Raw genomic sequence first — 24,037 nt, forward strand, 5'->3', positions numbered from 1 at the left:
AAGTGTGTTTCACTCTATTATTACTGGACATTAAAAGAGTTTTATGTAACCAATTGTACCTTACAAAATGCAGTGCTAAATATTTTTTTTCCTTGTCAGCATTTCTATTTTAATAAGTAATTCTGATTAATAGTTTTGTTGTTTTAGCTTTTAACTGAAGAATTTTTTTTATTTTTAATTTAAATCTCTTAAAACATTATAATCATTTTTTAAAAATTAATTCCTTGTTAGATCTTTTAATAGAATTAAAAATCAGTAAATTTTGTAAATAAAAATTTGTTTATTGTCATTAAATTTATGAATAAAATTAATAAACAATTTTAGCATGAAAAAATTAGCAATTTTAATTAAAAAAAATTATACATTAATTCTTAATATATATAAATATACACATCCATATAATTTTTTAAATTTAATAAGTAAAATGCGTTAATTTAAACTGTGAAACTTTTTAAATTTAATTCTAGAAATCTCAAGGAATTTGCATTTGTTTGGAAAGTAATCACCACTAAATTTATTAATCATGTAAGGTTTTTTATTTATAAGAATGCATTTTTAGGGCTATATTGATCAAGAAAAGAGCTTAAAACATCAAATTTCTGACCAAGAGAAGAATATTGTTGCTGCTGCCCCTGATAAAAAGCTAGTTAAAAAGCTTGAGAAAGAGATTGCTCAGCATCAAGAAAGTATGATTTTGTTCCTATTCCTATATCTCTTTTCAACTGCTTTTATTAAAATTAATGTAAATTCTTGGTATGTTTTTATTGGCTTTATCTTTGTGATAACAAATTGTTTGATATTTATGTTTTAATTAATTAAAAATCTTTGGCAAATCTCTTAAAAGGTGTGAATTGTTGTTTAGATCAAAATTTGAATGAATCTTGGTTTTATTCCTTTCTTCTTATTTTAAATACCCCTAATAAAAATTTAAGACCAGCTTACTTAGTTCTGCTTAGCCGTTAGGTTGCTGTAGTGATTTTTGTTCATCAATGATGCAATTTTAGCAAGACATTAAATGCATTTTGTTCATGGGTGGTTAGATAGAGATTACAAATTACACATTAAAAATATTTATGTTTTATCAAAACTTCTTTAAAGATTTCGTATTAAATACTGAAGTTATTGTTATGCGAAGATATATAAAAGCAATTTTTAATTGTATAATTTTTGTTGTTGATATTCTTAAAATTTTTTTCATATGAAATCACAGGAAGATAAGATTGGCACAAATATCTATTAAAATAAAGATATACATAAAATTCTGATTTTGAAAGACAACACTTGATTTTATTTTTCAAAGTCATCTCTTAGAATGAATTACTGTTGTGTCAGTTTCAGTCAATTTCTGTATTTAGTGAAAAAAATGTTTTTAGTCTGTAAACCTTAAAATATTTTAAGGTTTTCTCATTATTGTTCTTAATACTTTGATTAATTGTTGAAAAAATTAACTTTTTTTTCGTTTCATTTTTATGCCCTCTTTATATTATCTGCTTTCCTGTAATTATATCTAAAAGCTTTTGATTTGGCAGTAATTTAAAAAAAAAAAAATGAATTTTTTTATTTTTAGCATCTATATTAACAATTTGAGAAAATATCGTTTATTCATAAATTTTTTATGATTAATACAGAGTTCACAACTAAATGAATGTTTCAATATTTTGAAATTTTATAAATGTATAATTCTAAAGATATTTAAACTATATATTTATAAGGAGTTCAAAACATTGAAACATTCATTATAATGTCCACAATAACATAAATTTTCTTTTTTTTTTCCATAAAAAATTGTATATTAAAAAAGTGTTAACGCAATTTTTGTTCAACAAGTCTTCGTTTCTTGAAAATCCCCACCTTATTTTTCCACAGTTTTAATGAAAACAACTATTCTGGTTACCAAATTCAGAGCTGCATTGATCAATTAACAATTAAGCTTCATTACTTTGACTATGTTTCTTCAATTCATATCTTTCAAAAATAGTTTAAAATATTGAAATTTATATCTAATAAATGCCTATCTTATTTCTTTCCTAGATTATGCTAAAGCTACAAGCACAGCCTCTGTGGTCGAAAATAAAGTTAAAAGGTAAGACTTAATTCAATGAATCAGCAATAATTTTCAATAGGACTTTTGGTACATTTCTCTTTTTTTAAAAAAAATTTAAATCATATGATGAACATCTCATTTGAATCAACTATTTTCTAAATTGAGGTCTTTTTTTTCTGTTTAATTTACTTACATTAAAAATGTAGTCCAGTAAAACTAGTAAATGCTTTACTTTTCTCTGTTCTTTATAATTAGAATTTCTTATTTTATTAGTAATGTTAAATAAATCATATTTTTTATGTAATTTTTCTTGTAATTTTATCATACTTTTGTTAATTTCTTTAAAATTTTACTTCAAGCATTCAAGATCAAATTCTGGCCGTGACAAAAGGAAAATATGGGGCCGCTCAAAAGAAAATTGATTCTTTGGCAAAGGAAATAGCTTCAATAACTCAAAATATTACCAAAAATTCTGCTTTACTGAAAAATTCTGACAAGTAAGTTTTTTATTTGGTGGGTAAATATTGAATATTTAAATCATGGGTAAATGCCTTTAAAATTATCTACATAGCAAGTGGCAGAGCACCATGTTTACTGTCGGTCATCTATCATAATAACCGCAAGCAATAATTATAATTTTTGTGTGTATATATATTTATATATTGATCTAGAAAAATAAATTCAACATTTCGCTAACTTTTTAAATTGTATATTTAGTTTAAATTCGTTTCTTAAGTCAAGATTTTTATAAATATTGAGTTTTTGCTAATTCAAGATTGTTGCGAAAATTGTAAACAAGTACTAAATATTGAGTTTGTAAATTATTATTTTTGTTCACCATGGAAATTGTTTGTGGATTTTACCTACTATTAAATTAAATATAAAATGCATAAAAAAGGAAAAATAATTATTTTTACATAAATAGGAAAAGAAGTTTTACAAGCTTTATGTATTCATTTTTCTGATTTCTCTTTCATTTTTCTTAAAAAAGCAATTCAAAAGTTAAATTCAAAATCTACGTCTACTGGGTCTTGCCTTGATTGCTGGAGAATATGATTCGAAAGAACATTGAAAGAAACAGATTCACATCTTATTCTGTATGGTGTTATAAAAGTATTGTATACTAAAATGAACTAAACCTATTATTGCTAACATGTAGATGAACAATATTGTGATGAGAGGGATAATGTTAAATGACATTCATGCATGTTTACACTGTTCAGTCTAACATTAAACTACTAAATAGGTTTTGTGGTGAAGCATGTAAATAAATAAACAAATAAATAAAAATTTTCAGGGAAAAAATAGCTGAGTAACTTCAAGTTTCATGCATCAGTTCAGGGTCTTAAAACAATCATCATAATAATAATTCATATAAAACGATGATTAAAAGGAAAATTGCTTCACTGAACTGAAAAATTCATATTGTTTTAACTTTACCAAGGATTTTACTTTTGCAATTTTAATAAGCTAATAACATAAATGAATAAAAGCTGATAAATAACGAGTGTTCAATATTTTTTGTAATATTGATTAAATTGTTTAGAAATGTTTATTCAAATACTTGAATATTCAAATTACTTTGAAAAGAGTAAAGACTTAATGTTGTTAATTTTCTGTATCGTTCTGTACATCATTTTATTCGTACTGTTATTTGATACTGTTATTGTTTAACAGCTTATCAACCTTAAACCCTGATCTGCTATATAAAAAATAAATGTATTGATATTTTGATAGAAACTGACTTTCAAGATGTTTTTAATTTAAAAATAAAATTTAATTATAGCCTAATTTATTTACTAGAAGTATAATAATTCTATTAAGAAAATTTTCAAGCATTTTATTCTATATTATCCTATTAACTTTTTTGATTTTTTAATAATATTTTTTTAAAAAAAAAATCTAAATTATACTCTTCTTCTAACACACACTTTATTAGAAATTTAAAGAAAGCAGAAGAGAAAATAGCATCACTGAAGGAAGAAATAGAAAAGTGTGATAAAGCAAAAGAATCACTAAAGGAAGAATTAAAAACCTTGGAAACAAAAGGAGCTGAAGTTACTCAAAAGAAAAGTGTTGCAGAGGTATGAGAACTAAATTTAATATCTTGTAATGTTTTTAAATGTACTGAATGTTTTTTTTATTTTTTAATTCAAACTAAAAGCTTCATGTGATTTTTATCAGATTCTAATTACATTAACCATTATAAAAATAAGAATATATCTTTTACTTCTCAATGTCATTCTATGTATATTGTTAAGAAGTTTTGTTAATCAGCATTATTAATTGTTTCCCTCAAGACTAAATAAAAATGAATTTTACAGATGATATTATACGTCTATATTTAAATTCACTTTTGAAGTCAAACTTCTAATGCGACTTCCAACAAAGTTGCGTTAAACGTTTAACGCTACCATGGAATAGTAATGCAGTTTGCGAGGGATAAGTAATGCAGTTTTTGCAAGAAATATTGAAAAAATAGTACTCAAATATTTCGTATCTTACTTTAATTATCATAATCCCATTGTAAATGTTATAGATTTGGATATTTCTCCACTCGAAAAAGATAATTAAAATATGTGATCAATTGTGAATTGTAAGAAATGTTAATAAAGTTTGTCTTAAAGAAACAATATGATTTCACTAAAAATCAATTTCTACACATTACACATCTATCATCCACATTACGAAGTTTCACTTCTACCGTTCGGAGGGACTCCACGCACTATTTTTTATGCAAAATTGCTACCCAAAATTCTTCTGCTTATAAATTTACTTGTAAGATAAATATTTGGTAGATATATGCCACATCATCTAATTGATAAGCTTCACTCTTGGAAAGCATCACTTACAATAAGTATATATACTGTAGTTCCATTTTTAGTTTTAATCACTAAACTACTGTAAAAGTAATCACATATCGTGATTCGTAATAATTTAATTTAAAAATCCAATAGCGAGATTTGTATTCATGAGATTTTAAATAAATCAAACATCCTGATTCATATTCACACGATTTTATCAAGCATAGACTTATGAGATTTAAAAGAAACACGTTGTGATTCATTTTCACAAAATTTGAAAATCAACGGTTAAAAATCACGCAATTTAAAAATTCACAATTAAAAATCACACAATTTGAAAATCAAACAGCATGATATGTATTTCCTTGTTTTTAAATTTAAATATAACTATTTATTATTCACTCTTCTTAAAAATTGCAACATGTATTAACGTAATTTTAAAATCAAACACCTTGATTAGTATTCCCTTGTTTTTAAGTTTAAATATCACTATTCTTATTCACTCTTTAGAATTCAAAATCGCAATATGTATTCATGTGATTTTAAAATCATACACCTTGATTCGTATTCACATGATTTTAAAACCAAACATCGTGATTCTTATTCACACAATTTTAAAATCAAATATCACATTATTTGAACATTGAAATGGTTGTACCTAAATACAGTTGAATTTAATTTTTCATTCCTTGTGTTTAATTTTTATTATAAAAGAATTTTAAAATTCACTAATTGCATTTGACGATGCAATCGTATTATATACTCAAATTAAACTCTCAAAAATATATTTCCATGTTTTTAAAAATTGTAATTCTAAATTGTTCTTTGTATCATTGCATATTTCAGTTAAATTAGTTATTTTAAATAGTTTTAATAAAAGCTAAAGTGTTTCTTTGTTTTCGAGTAAGCTAGTTGATTTTAAGGGGTGGATGAAGAAAGTATAATTAATACATGATAACATTAGTATTCAACAATCTCAACTAAGTAACTCATGCCAAACTGTCAGTGTTTTGAAACAGGGCTAATTTATGTCCCATTTGTATTCAACAAAGCTAATTTCGGTTGATGATAGATCATATCTTTCATTCCCTTATGCCTTCATTTAATAGCTACTCTTCATATTTTTAACGTTTCTTTTAAATAATGTCTTAATTATTTAATGATATTATTTTAAAATATTTATAGGAAGCATTAAGGGAGCAAGAAGAACTGAAAATGAAAGTATCTGTGGAAATCAAAAGTCTCACTAAAGCTGTTACTCAAGTCAAAAGTGAAATTCTAGATCTAAAAAATCAGGTTAAATTAACTGATATAGAAATAAAAACAAATGAAGGTCGAATTAAAGGTTTCAAATCACAGGTGATTTCTTTTTTTTATATTGTGTAATATATCATTTTAAAAATTTTAACAATGATGTAATTCCCTTATTTACAAATTGTTGCATTTTAAAATTTTTTTCTTTACCCTTATAACTTTGAGCATGAAACACTGCTTCATGTTATGATTAACCTATATGAAATTAAACAAAAATTGTTTATAGATACCAGCAAAAGAGTCATCTCACACTAAATTATTTGTTTTATGTTATTTCTTTTCATTTTTATAACGCTCATTCTCAAAAAGGCAGAAATTTCTCTACCAATTTTTATTTAATAAAAAAAATCATAAGTTCATATGTAAAAGCGATTTTAGCTTAAGTAATAACATCATCACTTCATCATCAGGTCATTTACACAAATTAGTTGAGCCACTTAGAGATAAATAAAATGTCAACAATTGTTGGCAATAGATATAATTAATATAAAAATAGATACATTTATTTATACTCATCTTATTACATGAATTTTGTTAGCTCCTCAGACATTGCTTGTTTATTTCAAAACTTAATCGCAAAAAAGTAAAAAATAAATAAAGAAATTATCTTTATAGAGTTAAAGAAATTGTCTCATGTGGATTAGAGTCATGAACAATAAAAATGCATTTATGATTCTTTTGTTTCTGTTCAAAGATATGACTTATTACTCTGGACTCTTTTTAACTTGAAATTTAGAATACATTAAAATTTATAATTTTTTTTCTTTTAAGTACTGCATTTTAAATATATTCTTAATCAATCAAAAACGTTATTTACTAAGATAATGAAATGTTTTTTTTTTTTTTACTAACTGTAAGACTGATGAATAAACATTGTGTCTAGAGAATTTTTCTAAATTTAAAATTAGTATGTTTTTTATAAGTTTTATGACTTTTTAAAGTGTATTTATATCACGTAAGAAAAGTTTAATTAATCTGGTGGCAGAAATGCCTTTCTTTTCTAACAGAGATCCTTAAGACAGGCCACTGTTCCGCATATGTGTGAAATTCTGCTTTTTTCCCCATATTTCCACCATAAGACATATTAACAATTCTAAAGTGTAATATGTTGACCTGGGGAATCATTCACAAAATGTGGAAAATTTATCAAAGTATCTTATCTGTTCTAATCAATTTGTTGTTTCAGAATTTTTAAGACCCTTGATTTGTATGATAAAGAAAACAAAAAAAACTCAAAATTTTTCTATGATGAAATTTTATAAGGGAGTGTTGGGGTCATGTACTAATTTAATATTTTTAAAAGATGAAATCAAATCTTGTGTGATGAAGGTTAGTTGTTCCAAGTAACTCTGTTTCGTTTATTTAAAATAAATTTAATTCGATGTATAGTTCATTAACCATAGAATTTTTAGAATGGTGAACAGAAAAGGAAAAAATATCTTTATTAGTGACTCAGCTATTTTACCTTTACCAATTGTGTTTATTTTAGTTTATGTTAAAGTATGTCTTTCTTTTTCAGCACCTTTTTCAAAATCAATAACTTTTAAATTATCTAAATTAGTGATTCGTTTACAACATGCCTATTATTTTTATCATTAAAAATATTTTTTTTTCTTCCTTTAATCTACTTTTAAAATCTATTTACAGAAATTTCCTGTATCAACTCTACTTTCCTGTATTAAATAAGGAGTTAAGACATAAAAAATTAGATAAATTTTTTTTTTTAAATAATGAAAATAAATAGTTTTTAGTATACATCTCAAGGGTAATTTTTATTGAATATTTAAGAGCGATTTTTGTACTGGTTCTTAGGTGAACTAACCTATTTCTTGAGCAAATAAGTTTCTACTGTTATTTTTTTGCCAAATGATTAGTTATTGCTGTTTGATAACTACCAGAGACTGAATAAAATTTTATGGACAGTTCTGAAATAGATTTATTTTTTATAATTGGTTTATTAGGTTAAAATTATTAGGTTATTTAATTATTAATCTAATTTTATTTAATAATATATGAATTGTNTATATAAATATATATATATATATAATATATTTCCTGACATTTAAAAACTAAATTATTATTTCATTTAATCCTTTTCTTAATAAACAAAAAGTATTAATATAATCGGCAATCTTTTTATACCAAAATCTGGAATTGAGGGTAGAATAAAATTTAATTTTAGGGATTCCCTCTACAATTACCTTATATTGTACATTTCTATAAAATTCAAAAACTGTTATATGGTTATTAAATGTTTAGATTTTATTATAATTAAGGCTAATAAAAAGCAATAATTTAAAGCAATTAATAGCCAAAACATGGATTCCTTTACTTTTCTTGCAAAAACTATTCTAATGTATACATGTTACTAGCATATTTGATTTCTTAATGGACAAAGATGTCCCGTAGGGCTTACCCTGGCAGTCACATCTTGAAGGCCATTTTCAAAATTAATAACTTTATTGTTTTTGTTATTAATCCCATTTTACTTGTCATTTAAATAATTTGCTTCTTGAATATATATGTTTTCTTCGTTGTGAGAAGGAAAATGAACAATTGGGTAAAAATTTTGTTATACGCTACATTAATCTTCATCAATATATTTTAAGCACTGCTTTCCACAAACAACCATTTCTTCTTTAATAGATGGTAATCAACATCTATGGGAGAAATAATCTGCTTTCCTACACCAGCTACAAATTCTTATTTTACAATAAGGAAGACTTCACATGAAAAGTAAATTTGTCTAAATTAGATTTAAACATTGCAAATGTATACATTTACCTGTCACCAGCTATCAATTTTTGGCTACAAAGATTAGATTGTAATGCTTTGTGAACATTTTTAAAAAAAATTCTATTTCTTTCTTGTAGCTGTCAAAACTTGAGTTGCAGCAAATTGAGGATGAATCAACTGAATTACCTGTTTTAACATCTGAAGAACTGGATGAAGTTAATGTTAACAAAATGAACTATAAAATTGGTGAGCTTCAAAGCAGAGTTAAAGAAATGAATCCTGATTTAAGAGCTATAGAGGAGTTTAAGAAAAAGGTATTTTCTCTTTTCATTCTAAATTAACTGTTTGGTTTATTCATGAAAGTGCTAAAATAAAATTCTTTGTTTTATCTCATTGTGTAGCTTAGTTGATATGTAACTTACTTAAAAAAAAACAACAACATTAAAAGTAAAAATTTTTGAGAATATTTCACTACTTATATATGTGTGAATATTTTGTCATAATATAATTTCAATGATTTCTTAAATCGCAAGATCAAAAAAATTAGTGATTTTACTTATTGATGCAATTCATGTATGTTAATAAGTGAAGTTGAAAGCACAGCAAGGGTCTGGATTTGTGTAAATGCTTGTGATTAACGCCTGAGAACCAGATTAAAGTTAAATATATATATTATTATTACAAATTATTTGAATGGAAAATATTGTTTTAAGTGTAAAGATAGTGAACATTGACTTCATTATTGAATGAAAACTTTTCCGTTTAAGTTTTCTATAATTTTCCATGTTGGCTTCCTTAAAAATATAACACTTGTGCCTAAAACTTTGACAAACTTCAAATTTAAGTATTCTGTGAATATAGGCACATTTTAATTACTCTCACACTGTATATATTTAAAATTATTTAGGAAGAAATGTATAGGGCGAAACTGAAGGATTTGGAAATGGCAGTTGCTGAGCGAGATCACTTCAGACAACATTACGAAACTCTGCGCAAATTTAGAATGCAAGAATTCATGAGAGGCTTTAACATTATTACATTAAAAGTTAAAGAGCTTTATCAAATGATGACTTTGGGAGGTGATGCAGAATTAGAGCTTGTTGATTCACTTGATCCATTTTCAGAAGGAATAGAATACAGGTTGGTACTTATTAGAGTTTCTCTTTTTTTCAATTGGCTTTATGTGCGTTTTATAGTCTCAATTACTTAGAAAATAGAATGATAATCACAACTATTGTTAGTTGGCTACAGTGACACGTCAGTCCGTGATCATTTTTTAAGCTATTTATCCAAGCTATATTTATTAAGCTATTTATTTTTTTAAACTTGGACAATTCTTTCAGCAAGATAGTATATATAGTTTAACATTAAAGCTTTACATAGGTTTAAAGCAATCAAACTGTGGCTTTTTGTTATTTCCTTGGTGGAAGAGTTTCAATGAACATTTGTAAATTGGCTCTAATTTTTTTAAGTGTATTGTTGGGACTATGTCTTCTAGATTGCTGCTATATATATAAGTCGAAAATTCGAATTTATTGATAAGAATGCAGATAAAATAATCTTTTTTATTTGTGTTTAATTTTATAATTCAAAATGTTGTCACCTTCAATTTATTAACTTATAATCTTAATTTATTATATCACCTTTACTTGATTAACTTCAAATTAAGAAAATTGAATTTCAGTATGTAAAAAAAATCAGTTAAAAACTATTCAGGATCTAATATTTCTTATTCTGCATGTTGTAGGAAGTCATTAATTTGAATTTCTATGAAAGATTAAGTTAAAGATTTTTCAACTATGTGATCAAAACTAAATTGAAAATTTTTTCCAGTGTTCGACCACTAAGAAAATCCTGGAAAATGATTCGCAATCTATCTGGTGGAGAAAAAACTCTTAGTTCTTTATCTCTAGTGTTTGCATTACATTATTATAGAACAACTCCATTTTTCGTGATGGATGAAATCGATGCCGCTTTGGATTTTCGAAATGTATCCATCATAGGATCATATATTAAAGTACGTATTTTTAATAACAGAAAATACTTTATCCATGTAATTATTTGTTAAAAATATACATGTTTTTTTTTCTTCTTCTGCAGGATCGTACAAAAAATGCTCAATTTATTGTTATATCTTTGAGAGAAAACATGTTTTTGCTGGCTGATCATTTGGTAGGAATTTATAAAACAAACAATCGCACCAAAAATGTATATCTCAGTCCTCCAACTGAAACAGGTGAGAGTGATTCTATATCTGAATTAACAAAAGGTAGAAAAACTAACAATGTAAATGAAACTTCGAAAAATGGACGAGCAACTCGAGTGACTTTCAAATCACCCGAGAAAGAAAATGAAACTCGAACTACTCAAGGAACACCTCGAAATTCTCTTCAAAAGATTTCACAAAATACTGAACGAATAAGCACTCCTCCAGTTTTACACAATCATAGTACAGGTGATAGTTTACTCATTTCAACTCCAACAAAAACTCCTGATAAATCTAACCTCGATGAAAACAGACTGCACACTTCATTGGAATCGATTGAAAACGTAATTCCTCTTAATGAGGATGACAGTCTTATAATTGGAGTGGAAACTGAAAAAGAAAATAATTTAAATGAGAGCGACAGTTTTATTATTGCTGAAAAATGCTAACAAAACTTTTGTGCTTAAAAAAAGTAGAATATGTTTGTTTCTGTGTCATATAGTAGAGTCTTGATAATCAGGACCCAATTTGGATTACTAAAAAATTTAATAAGGACTTTTCTTTTATTAAATGAATATATTTTAAGCATTGAATTCATGCAATAAGAAGAAACAATGAGTTTTAGTGTGAATAAATTGAATTAGTCTTTAATTTTGTTCAATGGAATTTTTTTATAGTACTTTTTTTGTTCTGACATTCTGCTTCTAGCAGTGTTCCCTCACTAGAGCAACAGCTGTTTTATTATAAAATGCATTTAGAGCTACAGTGTTTTTTGTGAGAAAAATAATTTTCTGTATAAAAACATTTACATTTTCAATGTTTAAATGATTTTTACAATTAAGATGGTGAATTACTTTGTAACAGCCAGTTACTTTACTTGCTTAAATGCACTTGAAACTGCAATGTTTTTTGCATGACTAATAATTTTTTTTAACTTTAAGCACTCAATGTTTCAATATGTGATGTTATCAATAACTGAATGTTGTTTGCAGGTAACAAAGTGAATTATTAAAAGTCTGATATTTTACCACTTTTCCTTAACCTAAATCAATTCATGTTTATTAATAGGAACATATTTTCTAATCTATCATTTAAGTTATAGATAGATTATATGTATCAAATAAGCAATAAGTGGCATCTCAATATTTATGTAGTAGAACTTTCTTTTTAAATTTTTTTCACATTTCTGACACACCTTGAATTATTAAGACTCTACTAGATTCTGTTTACCTGATGAAATACTTTTTGGAATAAGTATGTCATATTTTTATTACCATATTTATATGTATCTTTTAAACATCTTATTTATATGTATATTTTATATATTCATATTTATATGTATTTTTTTATCATCTTTTAATAATACATTTGCAACTGGCATCTAAATGTTCACCTAATTAAAATTATTCATCATACTAGTTTTAAATGGAATTGGATTCAGTGATTTTTAAAACTATACTGAATGCATTCAATTTTCACTTTTATTTCAATTTTCATAAAAAAAATTAGTCATTTATATGCAATTCTATGAATCTAATTTAGTGTACTCATTGTAATTTTTTTTTGTAGCAGAAACAATTTTAGTAGTGAAAGTTGAAAATTTTAAGAATTTTTCACTGATACCAATGAACACTGTAATTAATAATATGTGATTAGAAAAAAAAATTTGAATACAGATCTTGCTACAAATTTTCAGCAGTTTAAACAGTGTTGAATAATTTTTAAATAAGAAGGGGACATTCCTATGAAAAGAAAGTTAATGTTGATTAGACTTATTTTTGATTCAATCATGCCTATTTTACTTTGATTTTATAATAGTTTATAGAAGCTAAACTGCTAAGTTTGCACAATTCTGGTAATTAGTGTCAGATAAAATTGAAAATTACTGAAAAGGGTTGACATAACATTATATTCAGGCTTATATGTAAGTATTTTTCTAAAATTGTAAATTGAAAAATAAAAAGTCATTTAATAATTATACAAATTTTATTAGGACTAAGGGTCTACAACAAATTGTCTTTTAAACTTCTTCATTCTTTCATATGGTAGTTTCATAAAATTGTCACCATAAATTTTGAATACATTTTCTCCTAATGTGAAACAAAAGATGCTACCTTTTTTCGGTACAGCTAAAATGGGGAAAAAAAAAGTCAAGATATCATTAGAAAACATTCACTTGTTGGCAAGAAATGCATGCATCCAAAATTTATTTAATGGGAAACTATTTGTATATATAACCATTTTACATGAATGCTAGTAAGTTTTTGTATCTCTCACAAGCAATGAATTATAAACAAATCATTGAAGAACGGTAATACAGAGTGTTCCGTATATGTTTGGACAAACTTCTAGGCACATCATAAGGATTAAGAATTACCTAGGAAACCAGGGCAGTAAATGTTATCGTATGCCGCTAAAGGCACTTTCCTATTATGAACTGTTACATAGTGTGCTTTTGAACATCAGGTACTTTTATTTATCTAAATTATTGTCAAAAACTGCTTTTAAATAGGTATAGTATTAAGTGCTTTATCTTAACCTAATGATTTGTCGACGACTCCATAATAGGAAAGTGCCCCTAGCAGCATAAGATGACTTTTATGGTCATAATTTCTTTGGTAATTCTTTATCCTTATGGGTTGTGCAAATTCCCCTAGAAGTTTGTTGCAAAATTTATGGAACACTTTGTATACTAATTCTAGTTCTTGTATTTAATCTGAAAACCTACAATAGCATACCTGCCAAGTCTCCTGTTTTTTAACAAAGACACCCGTATTTTGCGACTCTGTCCTATTATCCCGTATATTCTCAAATTTCTCTGAATTTATTGAAGAAATTTAAAATTTTGGCAATAAAATATCCGCTAATGGCAAAAATACTTCGTATTTCTCAACAGATGATGCTGTTGCCAGTACTGCCATGTGTTGAGTGTTTATAGTTTAAGTAATTATAAATAATGGTTTAAAAAAATCTTCTTTAGATTAAGATTAATATACATATTTTTTACTTCGCTAAATGTAAGTGCTTATGTTATTTCCAATTTTGACTTCCATGATTATGCATAAAACATTTTTTAAAGATTTGTTGTTTTGTGCAAATTTTTATATTTGGTATTAGCATTATTATTAATCTTTGTATGTTATGTATAATAAATGAGGTATTTAATTTATGCTGAAGCTATATTCTTTAATAAAATTCAAAAACTTTACCCTGTATAATCAAAAGTCACTATGTAGTCCATTACTAAATTAATATAAAAAGAGTAAATCCAATTTAAAATATCCCTGTTTAAGATGATATGCTTAAAGAATTCTTTAAGTATTTTGATTTGGTGAGTATATATCTTATAGACCAACGAGAAATAAATTTTAGTTCCAAAACATAGCCGATAGGTGGCAAATTAGTAGACTAACTAGATATCTCAACTTTTGACTTAGCATTAGAACTGACATTTTAAATGTATATATAATTAATGTTGGCACAAATGAAATCACTTCTATTGTGTGCTGCCAGAACCTGACACTAATAATAAGCTCATTAAAAAAATGTTTTTTTGTATATTCTGTTTCATTTAGTATTTAGAAAACAGTTTATCTTTTTTGTTCTGTTTGTAAAATAAATCTTAAATGTCAATAAGTAACCGAAGTTTTAAAAACAATTTTTAACATTAAAAATTAATAAATAAAATTTACCAATAAAAATAAAATTTATCAATACAATTTATCAATGTAATAAATAAAATTTAAATTAATTGGATGTATGCTAATTATTCAAAATTTTTAAATATTTCTATTATTTATAAGCCACAAAAATGCCATTTAATATTTTTTTCAAAATTCATAAAATGATATTTTTTACTAAAAAAGTAATAATTTGGTTAATTAGGATTTCTAAGCTAAAAATCTTCAGAGGAACACCTTTTTTTAAAAAAATTTATCAATATTTCAATTTATTTCTGGATCAACTGTGAAGACCCAAGTATACACTGAACTAGCATAGAAGAGTTGGTAAGTTATTATGCTGTGCATCAAACTTCAGCACAGTATTAAGAAAAGTTCAATGTTCTACTATTAACTTTTAAAAAATATTATTGGTAAAAATTATTTATTAACTCGATTTTTAAAACTGTAACCGCAAATATGAATAATGATTTGGGAAATATTAATATACAAAGCCATAATTTTATTTCATTAATAAGCATTTAGTTGATATCAAATTTATTCAATAGTGTACAAAAAGATGTTTTCGATACTACAGTGTGTCCTAACCTAATAAAACCACATTGATTTTGTACTCTAATTGGGCACAATAGAAACAATGCATAAATATTATACATATTTACTAAGAGAAACTTACTTTCTGCCCCTCCTAGGGAGAAAAAAGTTTCGAATATGTAAAAAAAAAAAGGAAAAAAGTGTCCCACTACCGAGATATATCCACTATATATATGACATTGCATACCATTTACCGATTCCTGGACGGCATTAGCATATCAAGTATTATCCCAGGTTTTAACGATAGCAGCCTATCTTAGGCATATATACAGCCTTACTGAGGATGTTTTCTTGGGGATTCGGTAGAAGGGCAGGTTTCATACATGCTCCTTACTAACCAAAAAACAAACCAGTAAAGATTCTGGAACATGAATGGAGTCATTGTTTTGCTGGAATATCTAACATGGGCCATCAATTATCTCTGTAAATGGCAATAAACAAGTTTCTAGAATTTTTAGTGTGCAGTAGCCTTCATGTGCCAGGAAGAAAATTCAAATTAAGTTTACCACCATAGCCAAAACTTCCCGCACTATTAATAAGACTATCTTGCTGTATAACAGCGAGGAAATTTGCTTGTTTTCTCATGACATTGCACACACAACTATTTGGACAATTCAAAATTTTTTTTTTATACTCATCTTTGTTTTTACAATAAATAAAATAAAACAGTATATGAGAAAAATGGGGAAATCTTCTCTAATGTGAGGGCTCATTATTGGTATCGGAAGGTTTTGGCTAACTTAATTTCGTTTCTCCACTGAATAGCCTGAAAGCTTCAGATTACAAACGCATACAAAGAAGAAAAAAAGTTCTAGAATCTCATTTACTGTTATTTGTAGAGATTATTGGTGACCTAAGTTGTTAAAAAATCCAACTCGGTGACCCAAATTGAATTTTCTAACTATACAATGCCTAAACTCATGTTGTGAAAACGTTCACTGATATGGTGTGTGGATATTAAGGTGCATGTCATGGGATAGCCTGCCTTTTTCCCTGAGCTCGATTCCCTAGAAAACGAGAGGGGGTGACCTTAGTAGGACTGTGTATGTCATCATTAAAACCTGGGACAATATAGGTGCTACTGCTTTCTTTCAATTGGTAAATGGTATATTTCAAATCATATTGAAATCTGGAGGATATTACAGAAGTAGGTTTATTTCAAAGGGAAACTTTTTTCCTTCTTTTTTATATTCAAAATTTTTTTGTGTCAAGGAGAAGCAAAAAGTGAGTTACTGTTTATGAATATGTATACACACAATTACATACACAATATGTATACATACATATAATATATTTATATGCACAATTTGTTAATATTCATGTTTTGTTCCCATTGATTAATTTTCTGTCCTTTTATGGCACAAAACCAAGGTAGCTTTATATTTGTGTGGCACATACTGTCTCATGTGGTATTCTATTGTGGTCACATTCAGTGATGAAATGACCCTTGTATCATTGCACAACATAAAAACAGTATAAACTAAAATTGAACTTATAAAATAAAAATATTTACCTTGTAGATATATATTTTATTTGGTTTTAATTTAGAAGCTTGCCATTCATTTATAAACATTCAGTAAATTTTTCTTTATTAAAAAAAAACTATATTTGGAAAAAGTTAAAAGTTTAAATGGTACATGAAAGTCAGAGCTCATTCTAGGCAGGGCAAACAGGGCGCAGCACCCTGCTGCCCTTTTAGTCAAAAGAATCCACCTTGTTGCCCCTGAAGTAAATTAGTGCCTTGATGTAATAGACTCCATACCCTTTTTGCCCTTTCTGTCCTTAACCCTTTATTTTTTCCCCAAACTCTACAATGGTTTTCTTAAACTTTTGTTGTTTTTAACTCTTTTTATTTAGTTTGTCATTGCTGTCAATACATAGATTTATATGGGAAAGGAAAAATAGCCATCACATCCCCTTGCTGCATTTGTCTTTGAAAGTTTGCAGTTACTTCCACTATCATTAAATCATAATTATTATTAATCATTTTAATTATTAAATCATAACTACACACACTTAAAAGCCTACATTTATTATTTTATTAATATATGCATGCATTTTAAATAAATTACTAAGCTAATTAGCTCATTAACTCGATATATATGTAAATTTATTAATAAAAATTAGTAATTACAGTAGGGAACCGATTATCCGGAACGATCGGGACCATCACTATTCCGGATAACTGATTTTTCCGGTTTTCTGAATCGCTACACAAAGCCGTTTTTTTATTGTTTAACCCAACTAAAAAAAAAAAATTTTTTTTTGGAAATAATCTTAAAAAGAAGAAGAAACGATGAAGTAATACACTAATGATTATTTCCAAAATGATAGTAAGGTGAAAATCTTTCAAAAAAGAAAGAAAAATCCTAAAATCTTAAGAGGAAAAAAAAATTTTTTTTAAAAAAATGACGGGAAAATTTATCGAATTTCGTTCCGGTTTTTTGGTTTTCCGATTTCCGGATAACGGGTTCTGTACTGTAATATGATTGCTTTGCTACTTTTAGTAAAGTTAAAAAAAAATTCTTTTACTAATTGACAATGAAATTTAATAGAACCTGTAAAGCCCATAGAAAGAAATTATTGCCTTTTTAGAATAATAATGCCTTTTTTTTAAACTTTTGCATCCTACCCTTTTTCCTGCCTAGAATGAGCTCTGTGAAAGTTTTATAAGCTTGTGTGTAGATGGTACGCAAGATATAAAATTTTGATTTTTACTGATCTGCAGTGCCTATGCAACAAGATATTCATTAAGGTACAAAGTGTAGTAAAATATATGTTATTAAATAGTAAAATTAAAAGAAGAAACTTACTTTTTACTTTATCTTCTGGTGTAATAATCCTGAAAACATTTTTTGTTTCTTGTATCACAATACCACGAATACCAACATAATGTGGGCAAATAGATGATGCTACTACTATCATACATCCATGATAATCAGCTTTAGCAAGTTTGATATGTACATTGGATAAATCACTAGGTAAAGATCTGCAAAATATAAAATAATTTTTCATAAGAAAAAATATACTTCCATCACGGTTAAACACAGGAAGTATTAAATTTGCATTAAAAAATGACGCAATTTTAAAACTTTATGCCTTCAAAACTGAGAAAACTCTTATGTTCAAAAATACATGAAAATGACAATAACACAATAGTAAATAGTTTGTTTTGTAGATTTATACTGCCAATAGTTTTCAATACAAAATACTTTGAGTGTTTTAAGGAATAATGGTTCATAAACAAGATCATTTATAAAATCTCATAAAAAGAAGTAAACTGGTAAATATAGAAGGAAAAATGCGAATTGTAAAAAATATATAGAAAGAACTTGACAGGGTTGTGTATAAAAGAAACAGACATTGAACATTCATAACCAATATATAAAAGGACACTGTAATATAAATTTTGATAACAAGTATTTTACAACTTTGATTGCATTTAAGTAAGAATGAAGGAATAAATCATACCAAATTCCTTGTTTTATTTTAAAATTTGATCCATAAAGCAATTATCCACAGATTATTATAAAAGCTACAAATTTATTCAACCGTAAGATGTGTACGTTTTGCCATATTATATAAGTTACAAATTTATTCATTCACAAGATGAGTACCAGCATTTTAAAAAATACTAAAATCTAATTTTAGAAATGGGATAAGAAAATATTTATATTTTTTACTCTTTATTGAACTGTAGAAAAGTAGTCTTTTTTTCTTTCCAATTTTGAAAAATCTCTAAATGTAGCTCTTTTTTGTAAATGTTTCCAAATTTTAAAACTTTTATTCATATGCTATTGTTTACAAAGTTTGCATTGGTGAATTTTCAGGTTCACATCTGATATTTGATAAAACTACAAACAGTTTTTTTTTTTTTAATTTACTGTTTATGTAAGATTAAAACTATAATTTAATGCTTGGGGGGTCATATTTTTAGATTTTCTCCTTTTTGCTTTCTGACAACTGTCATCGCTCATCCCTAAGGGGATAATGAAATAAAGACAGCTCTGTCAACTGGGAATAAATGTTTCTTCACACCTTTTTTTTAAAAAATCTTCATACAAAATAAAATACTTCTTAAAAAAAGTTTAAAAAAAAGTAACTAAAAATTACAAAGCATAAAAAATATAAGATGTACAGAAAATAAGCTATGAATTTACATCTATTTCATAAACTCAGATAATTTAGTTTTATTATGGTAATTTTGATTTACTATACAAGAGCTAAAAATATTTCTTGAAAAATAAATTCGAAGGAGTCTCTTTTTGATTTATTTAGGTACGTACCGACCCGGGTAGAAGAACAAGGTAAGAAACTTTTTATTTGATACCTGTTCCATTGAAGTAGATAAAGAAATAAGTTATCTTTATTATCACCTGCCTTAGCCAGGCTCTGTGCATGGTTAGGGAGTATGGTGTAAGAGAACAAGTTATGCAATCTGTTAGGCTAACTTTAATTTCTTATTTTATTTAATATTATTATTTTCTATTTACCTACCATTTTTTACAGTCATGTATTTTTTACACTATAAAAAAGACATGTATCAATTTATTAATAGTTAATGAATAATAAACTTACTCTTTTAATTCCAACATATTTTTCATATACTGCTTCCATAATTCATTAATAGGAATGAAGTTCTGGAATCTAAATTAAAAGAAATGTACAATCAAATATTTTAGATTATAATAACAATGAATCAAAAATTAATTAAAAAAAAAGTATTTTAAAAGTTAAATTATTTTGATTTATTTAAATTAAGTTGCAATTTAACCTTTTTAAACTGTCACACAATGGAAAAGATTATTGATAAAGCAACAATCAATATATATATAAAAGAACTGCAAACCAAAACTCTGTTACTGTATTGAAGTTGTGGATTGATAGCAAAACACCATGCATAATAAAACTTTTAAGACTTTAAAAATAGAAACAAACAATTACCAATTACGGTTGCATACAGTAGTAATTATCATTTTGAGAAACATAGGTACAGTACATAACTGTGTGAATCTGATCTTTTATTTAACAAAGAAAATAGTGTAATTGATAACCCACACAATGTAGCTGAATTTGCAAAACTTTGTTGACTTATATATTATCAATCAACAAGAAAAAACAATGACAACCATCTCTTTGTAACAATTAATTATTTAGCTTAAGATAACTGGATACAATTGCTTGTTTACCAAGATGTCAATTTAAATTCCCCTTAAAGATTCTATCATTAAGATTCTATCATTGTTTTAAATTTCTTGCTTTCTAGCTTCTTTATAATATATAATAAATTGTAATTAGGAAGCTAGATTATCTTTAACATTTTTATTAGCTGTATTTTTAGTATTGTGCTTATTTGAAATATCATAATGTAAATTACTTACTTTGTTGCATTGGGATCCAATTTAAAAATGGCCAATTCACGTTGTTCATGCGCATTCAATAAAGTTTTTCTTTTCTTCCGTTGAATAGCTTTGTTTCTTTTCTTAAATTTATCAAAACTAAAAATATATTGTTTGTAATCATCTAATTTGTAAGAAGAGTTTGGCAATATTTCCTTCAAAAAAGATTTAATATAATCATCTGGCACTTTCTGCAAACAGAAATAGAATACATAAGAAAGGCTATTTATTTTTGGAACTTCCATTTTCAAATTAAGATATCAGACAGCATTTCAGTTAAATTATAAATATACAACCATCTAATTTCACAAATGCAAAATAATGATACAGGTTAAATTTGAAAATTGCTTGTTGATTGATGAAGAGCTTGTTGATTTGGAATTTTATTTTATTTTATTCAAAATAGGGCAAACTCATTTTCCTGTTACATCATTTTCGTTACAACTATTAGACAGATAAACTATTCTTATCATAATTTATATGCCACCCACTTGATTTCTAGTGTCAATAATACAGATTCAAATAAATTTTAATAATAATTAACTGTCAATGATTGCACACAACTTGAATAATAAATAGCAATATCTATCACATACAATTTTTTAACAGTGGTGTAATTAGGGTATAGTTAGCATGGCAAATGCTATAGGCGCATTATGTAGAAAAGGTGCAAAATCAATAAACATCATTTTTTTTTTTCCTACTGAAAAATTTCAATTTTTTTATATTATTAGTTAGGGTAGAATTAAAAAAAAAACATATAAAAGAATGGCCAGAATGCAGAGGATAAATGATCCCCGGATTAACAATTCACAATATTGTGAACCTATGTTCAAACGATGTTTTTATTTCATATTGTATATAAAAAAAGAGTGAATATAAATATTTTAGGAACCATTTCGAGATTTACTTTCCATAGATATGTCTCTGTTGTCTAATAATATCAAGTATGCTTTATTTTTAAATTATTTTATGTATTATTTTTATCAAGTAAGTCTTACTTTTATTATTGCTTATTAAAATTGTGATTTATTAAAATGTTAGAAAAATCATGATTAAATATTAGTGCATACAACAAAATTAAAAGTTTTAAACACAAACAAGAAAATCTTTGAAAATATTTTTTTCTTCTCAGTCGCAGTTTCTGTATCAAACAACATAAGAGAGAGTAGGAGAAAAATGCAAACTGTAAGTCAGAATTCTACACACGCAGCCTTTAGAGTTTTATAAAAAATTTTACAATTGTAACAAAAATCTTGAACATTTTCATTATAATATACACTTTTTCATATGAATTCAGTTGATTCACTAGAATATGATTTTTGTACTAAGATAAATAATGGACAAAAGGATATTTATTTGCAGAAAAATTATTATTTCATTACAAAAATAAACATTAAAATACACAAAATTTATCAAGCATTACATACCCTCAGACCTATTTTGTCACTAAGTTTTAAAATTGACGGCGGAAGAGAGCCTGTAAAAACAAAGATAAGTTTTAAATATCAGGCGGTATTAGTAAAGGATAATGATTTAAAAAGAAACAACAATGTGCAAAATGATCAAGCATTCTGACTGGAGGTCTTATCTTTTTTCTAGAGACATCTGACTCGTTGAAGATAAACTGCTTAATGGGATTTTTATTCACTGATCTAAATAAGTGTCCAAGGTATACTTTGTTGGATTTTGATGACTTTTATTATGTCTGGTAGTTTATTATATGAATTCAATCAATGTTTTAAATGTTTATTATATAAATTTCAAGATTATAAAAATTCCGTTAAGCCATATTTTTTGGACGTTACAAAAAATTTTGCTTAGTGTTTAATATTTTACAAACATTGGCTTAAGTTCTACTGCTAGTGAGTTGGGAGTTTAATTTGTTTATTTAAAGAACATTAATTTGTATAAATCAAACAAAACTAGATTCTATTTTGATAGCTTCAAGACTTTCCAGAATACTTTTATATTTAGAGTGTTAGCAAAATTTATGCTCTACGACTCTCCCATTTCTGGACTCATAAATTTAATCTAGAATGATTTTGACCCCCCACTATAAATGAGCTCATTAAACATACATAGCATGATAATGGTACGATGTTTATAAAAATATTTTGGCCTAACTACAATTTATATTTTGACTCTTATTTCTCTATTACTTGGGAAAAATAAAATTTGGCTAAATCAGAGTATTATCAGTTCATTTTTAACATAAACTACCAGAATTTCCAACTACAATGATATCTTCAGTGGCCCCCCCAAAGCTCTTGGGCAAATTCTAAATTCCCCCCTAAACTATTCGTTTTATTTAGTGTAAAAATTCCCCCCCCCAAGCTTTAAGTGGGCGCATCATGCTCCCACCTTCCCCCTGATGGGGCCCCCTGGATATCTTGATAATTATATTAATCATTTTTCGCTGATTGATTAAATGATTCATCTATAACATATTCGTCTATGACATAAAATATAAAAGTTACTAGTATATGCTTTGCTTCCGTCTATTTTGGTGAAACAGTATTGCGCTTAAAGATAATCCTACTGTCGTAATGATAAATTTCTAAGTTAAAGCGAACTATGTAGCTAAATATTTCTGGTAATTAATTGCTTCGGGGGTGGTAAAGAGCCTATCACCACTTTAACTATAATCCTACATTAGGTCTCTATATCACTAACTCAGTAGTAAAACCTAAATTAATTAAGCGTCAATAATAGTTTGGCGATTTTTTTACAGCCCTTTAGCAACGTATAAATGGCGTAGTTTTTAATTTAATTTTTTTAAGTTAAATTCTTTTTAAAACTCAAATCATATTTATTAAATTTAAGTGAAAATTTTAAAAATTACAAACTTGTAGCCCGATTTTTTCCTTTTTCAAATTTCTTTCCGGCCATACTTTATTGTTTATATTTACTTCTTTTTCATGCTACTTCGACTTTGCTGTTTTCGAGAAATCAGCTTTTATCTCTATTGCTTTTAAAAAGATGCTGCGTTTCTGCTACCGAGTCGTAGAATGGAGAGCTTATATGTGACGTCATTAGTGATCAGAGTGCTACAGGTAGCAAATAGCAGAACTCTTTAGTAGTATGTTTAATTATGTATAAATTTTCAAAGCGGTTGAAATTTTCATATTTGGACATTATAAGAAACTCAAAACTACATTTAATGTAGCACTTTAAGTACTTTAGCTTACGTAAGTGCTGGGGAGACATGGAATCGGTGTTCTCTCCATTAGGCGTATTTTGGGTGTTGCTATCACGAA

General features: G+C 26.4%; 2 protein-coding genes across 3 annotated transcripts in view; one reads left to right on the forward strand and one right to left on the reverse strand.

The window, feature by feature from the left end:
* The window catches only part of LOC107452653 (structural maintenance of chromosomes protein 4), a 46,927-nt gene extending 32,654 nt beyond the window's left edge, over positions 1 to 14,273 (forward strand). For both annotated transcript variants that reach the window (XM_016069198.4, XM_016069199.3), the window contains exons 19-27: positions 560 to 686; positions 2,032 to 2,083; positions 2,404 to 2,541; positions 3,984 to 4,128; positions 6,034 to 6,207; positions 9,036 to 9,212; positions 9,806 to 10,038; positions 10,732 to 10,915; positions 10,999 to 14,273. In XM_016069198.4, the coding sequence (XP_015924684.1) occupies positions 560 to 686; positions 2,032 to 2,083; positions 2,404 to 2,541; positions 3,984 to 4,128; positions 6,034 to 6,207; positions 9,036 to 9,212; positions 9,806 to 10,038; positions 10,732 to 10,915; positions 10,999 to 11,553 (1,785 nt within the window). In that variant the 3' untranslated portion in view covers positions 11,554 to 14,273. The remainder of the gene's footprint in view (positions 1 to 559; positions 687 to 2,031; positions 2,084 to 2,403; positions 2,542 to 3,983; positions 4,129 to 6,033; positions 6,208 to 9,035; positions 9,213 to 9,805; positions 10,039 to 10,731; positions 10,916 to 10,998) is intronic.
* On the reverse strand, positions 13,072 to 23,760 carry LOC107452654 (ribonuclease P/MRP subunit POP4). Its single transcript, XM_016069200.3, has 6 exons — positions 23,627 to 23,760; positions 22,208 to 22,257; positions 20,760 to 20,968; positions 19,957 to 20,025; positions 18,192 to 18,367; positions 13,072 to 13,233 (listed from the first exon to the last, which is right to left on the reverse strand). The coding sequence occupies exons 1-6, from the start codon at positions 23,667 to 23,669 to the stop codon at positions 13,100 to 13,102; spliced, it is 681 nt and encodes a 226-aa protein (XP_015924686.1). The 5' UTR covers positions 23,670 to 23,760; the 3' UTR covers positions 13,072 to 13,099.
* Positions 23,761 to 24,037: the final 277 nt, after the last annotated feature.

The sequence above is a fragment of the Parasteatoda tepidariorum genome, chromosome 1 (assembly GCF_043381705.1).
Source record: "Parasteatoda tepidariorum isolate YZ-2023 chromosome 1, CAS_Ptep_4.0, whole genome shotgun sequence".
Taxonomy (NCBI): domain Eukaryota; kingdom Metazoa; phylum Arthropoda; class Arachnida; order Araneae; family Theridiidae; genus Parasteatoda; species Parasteatoda tepidariorum.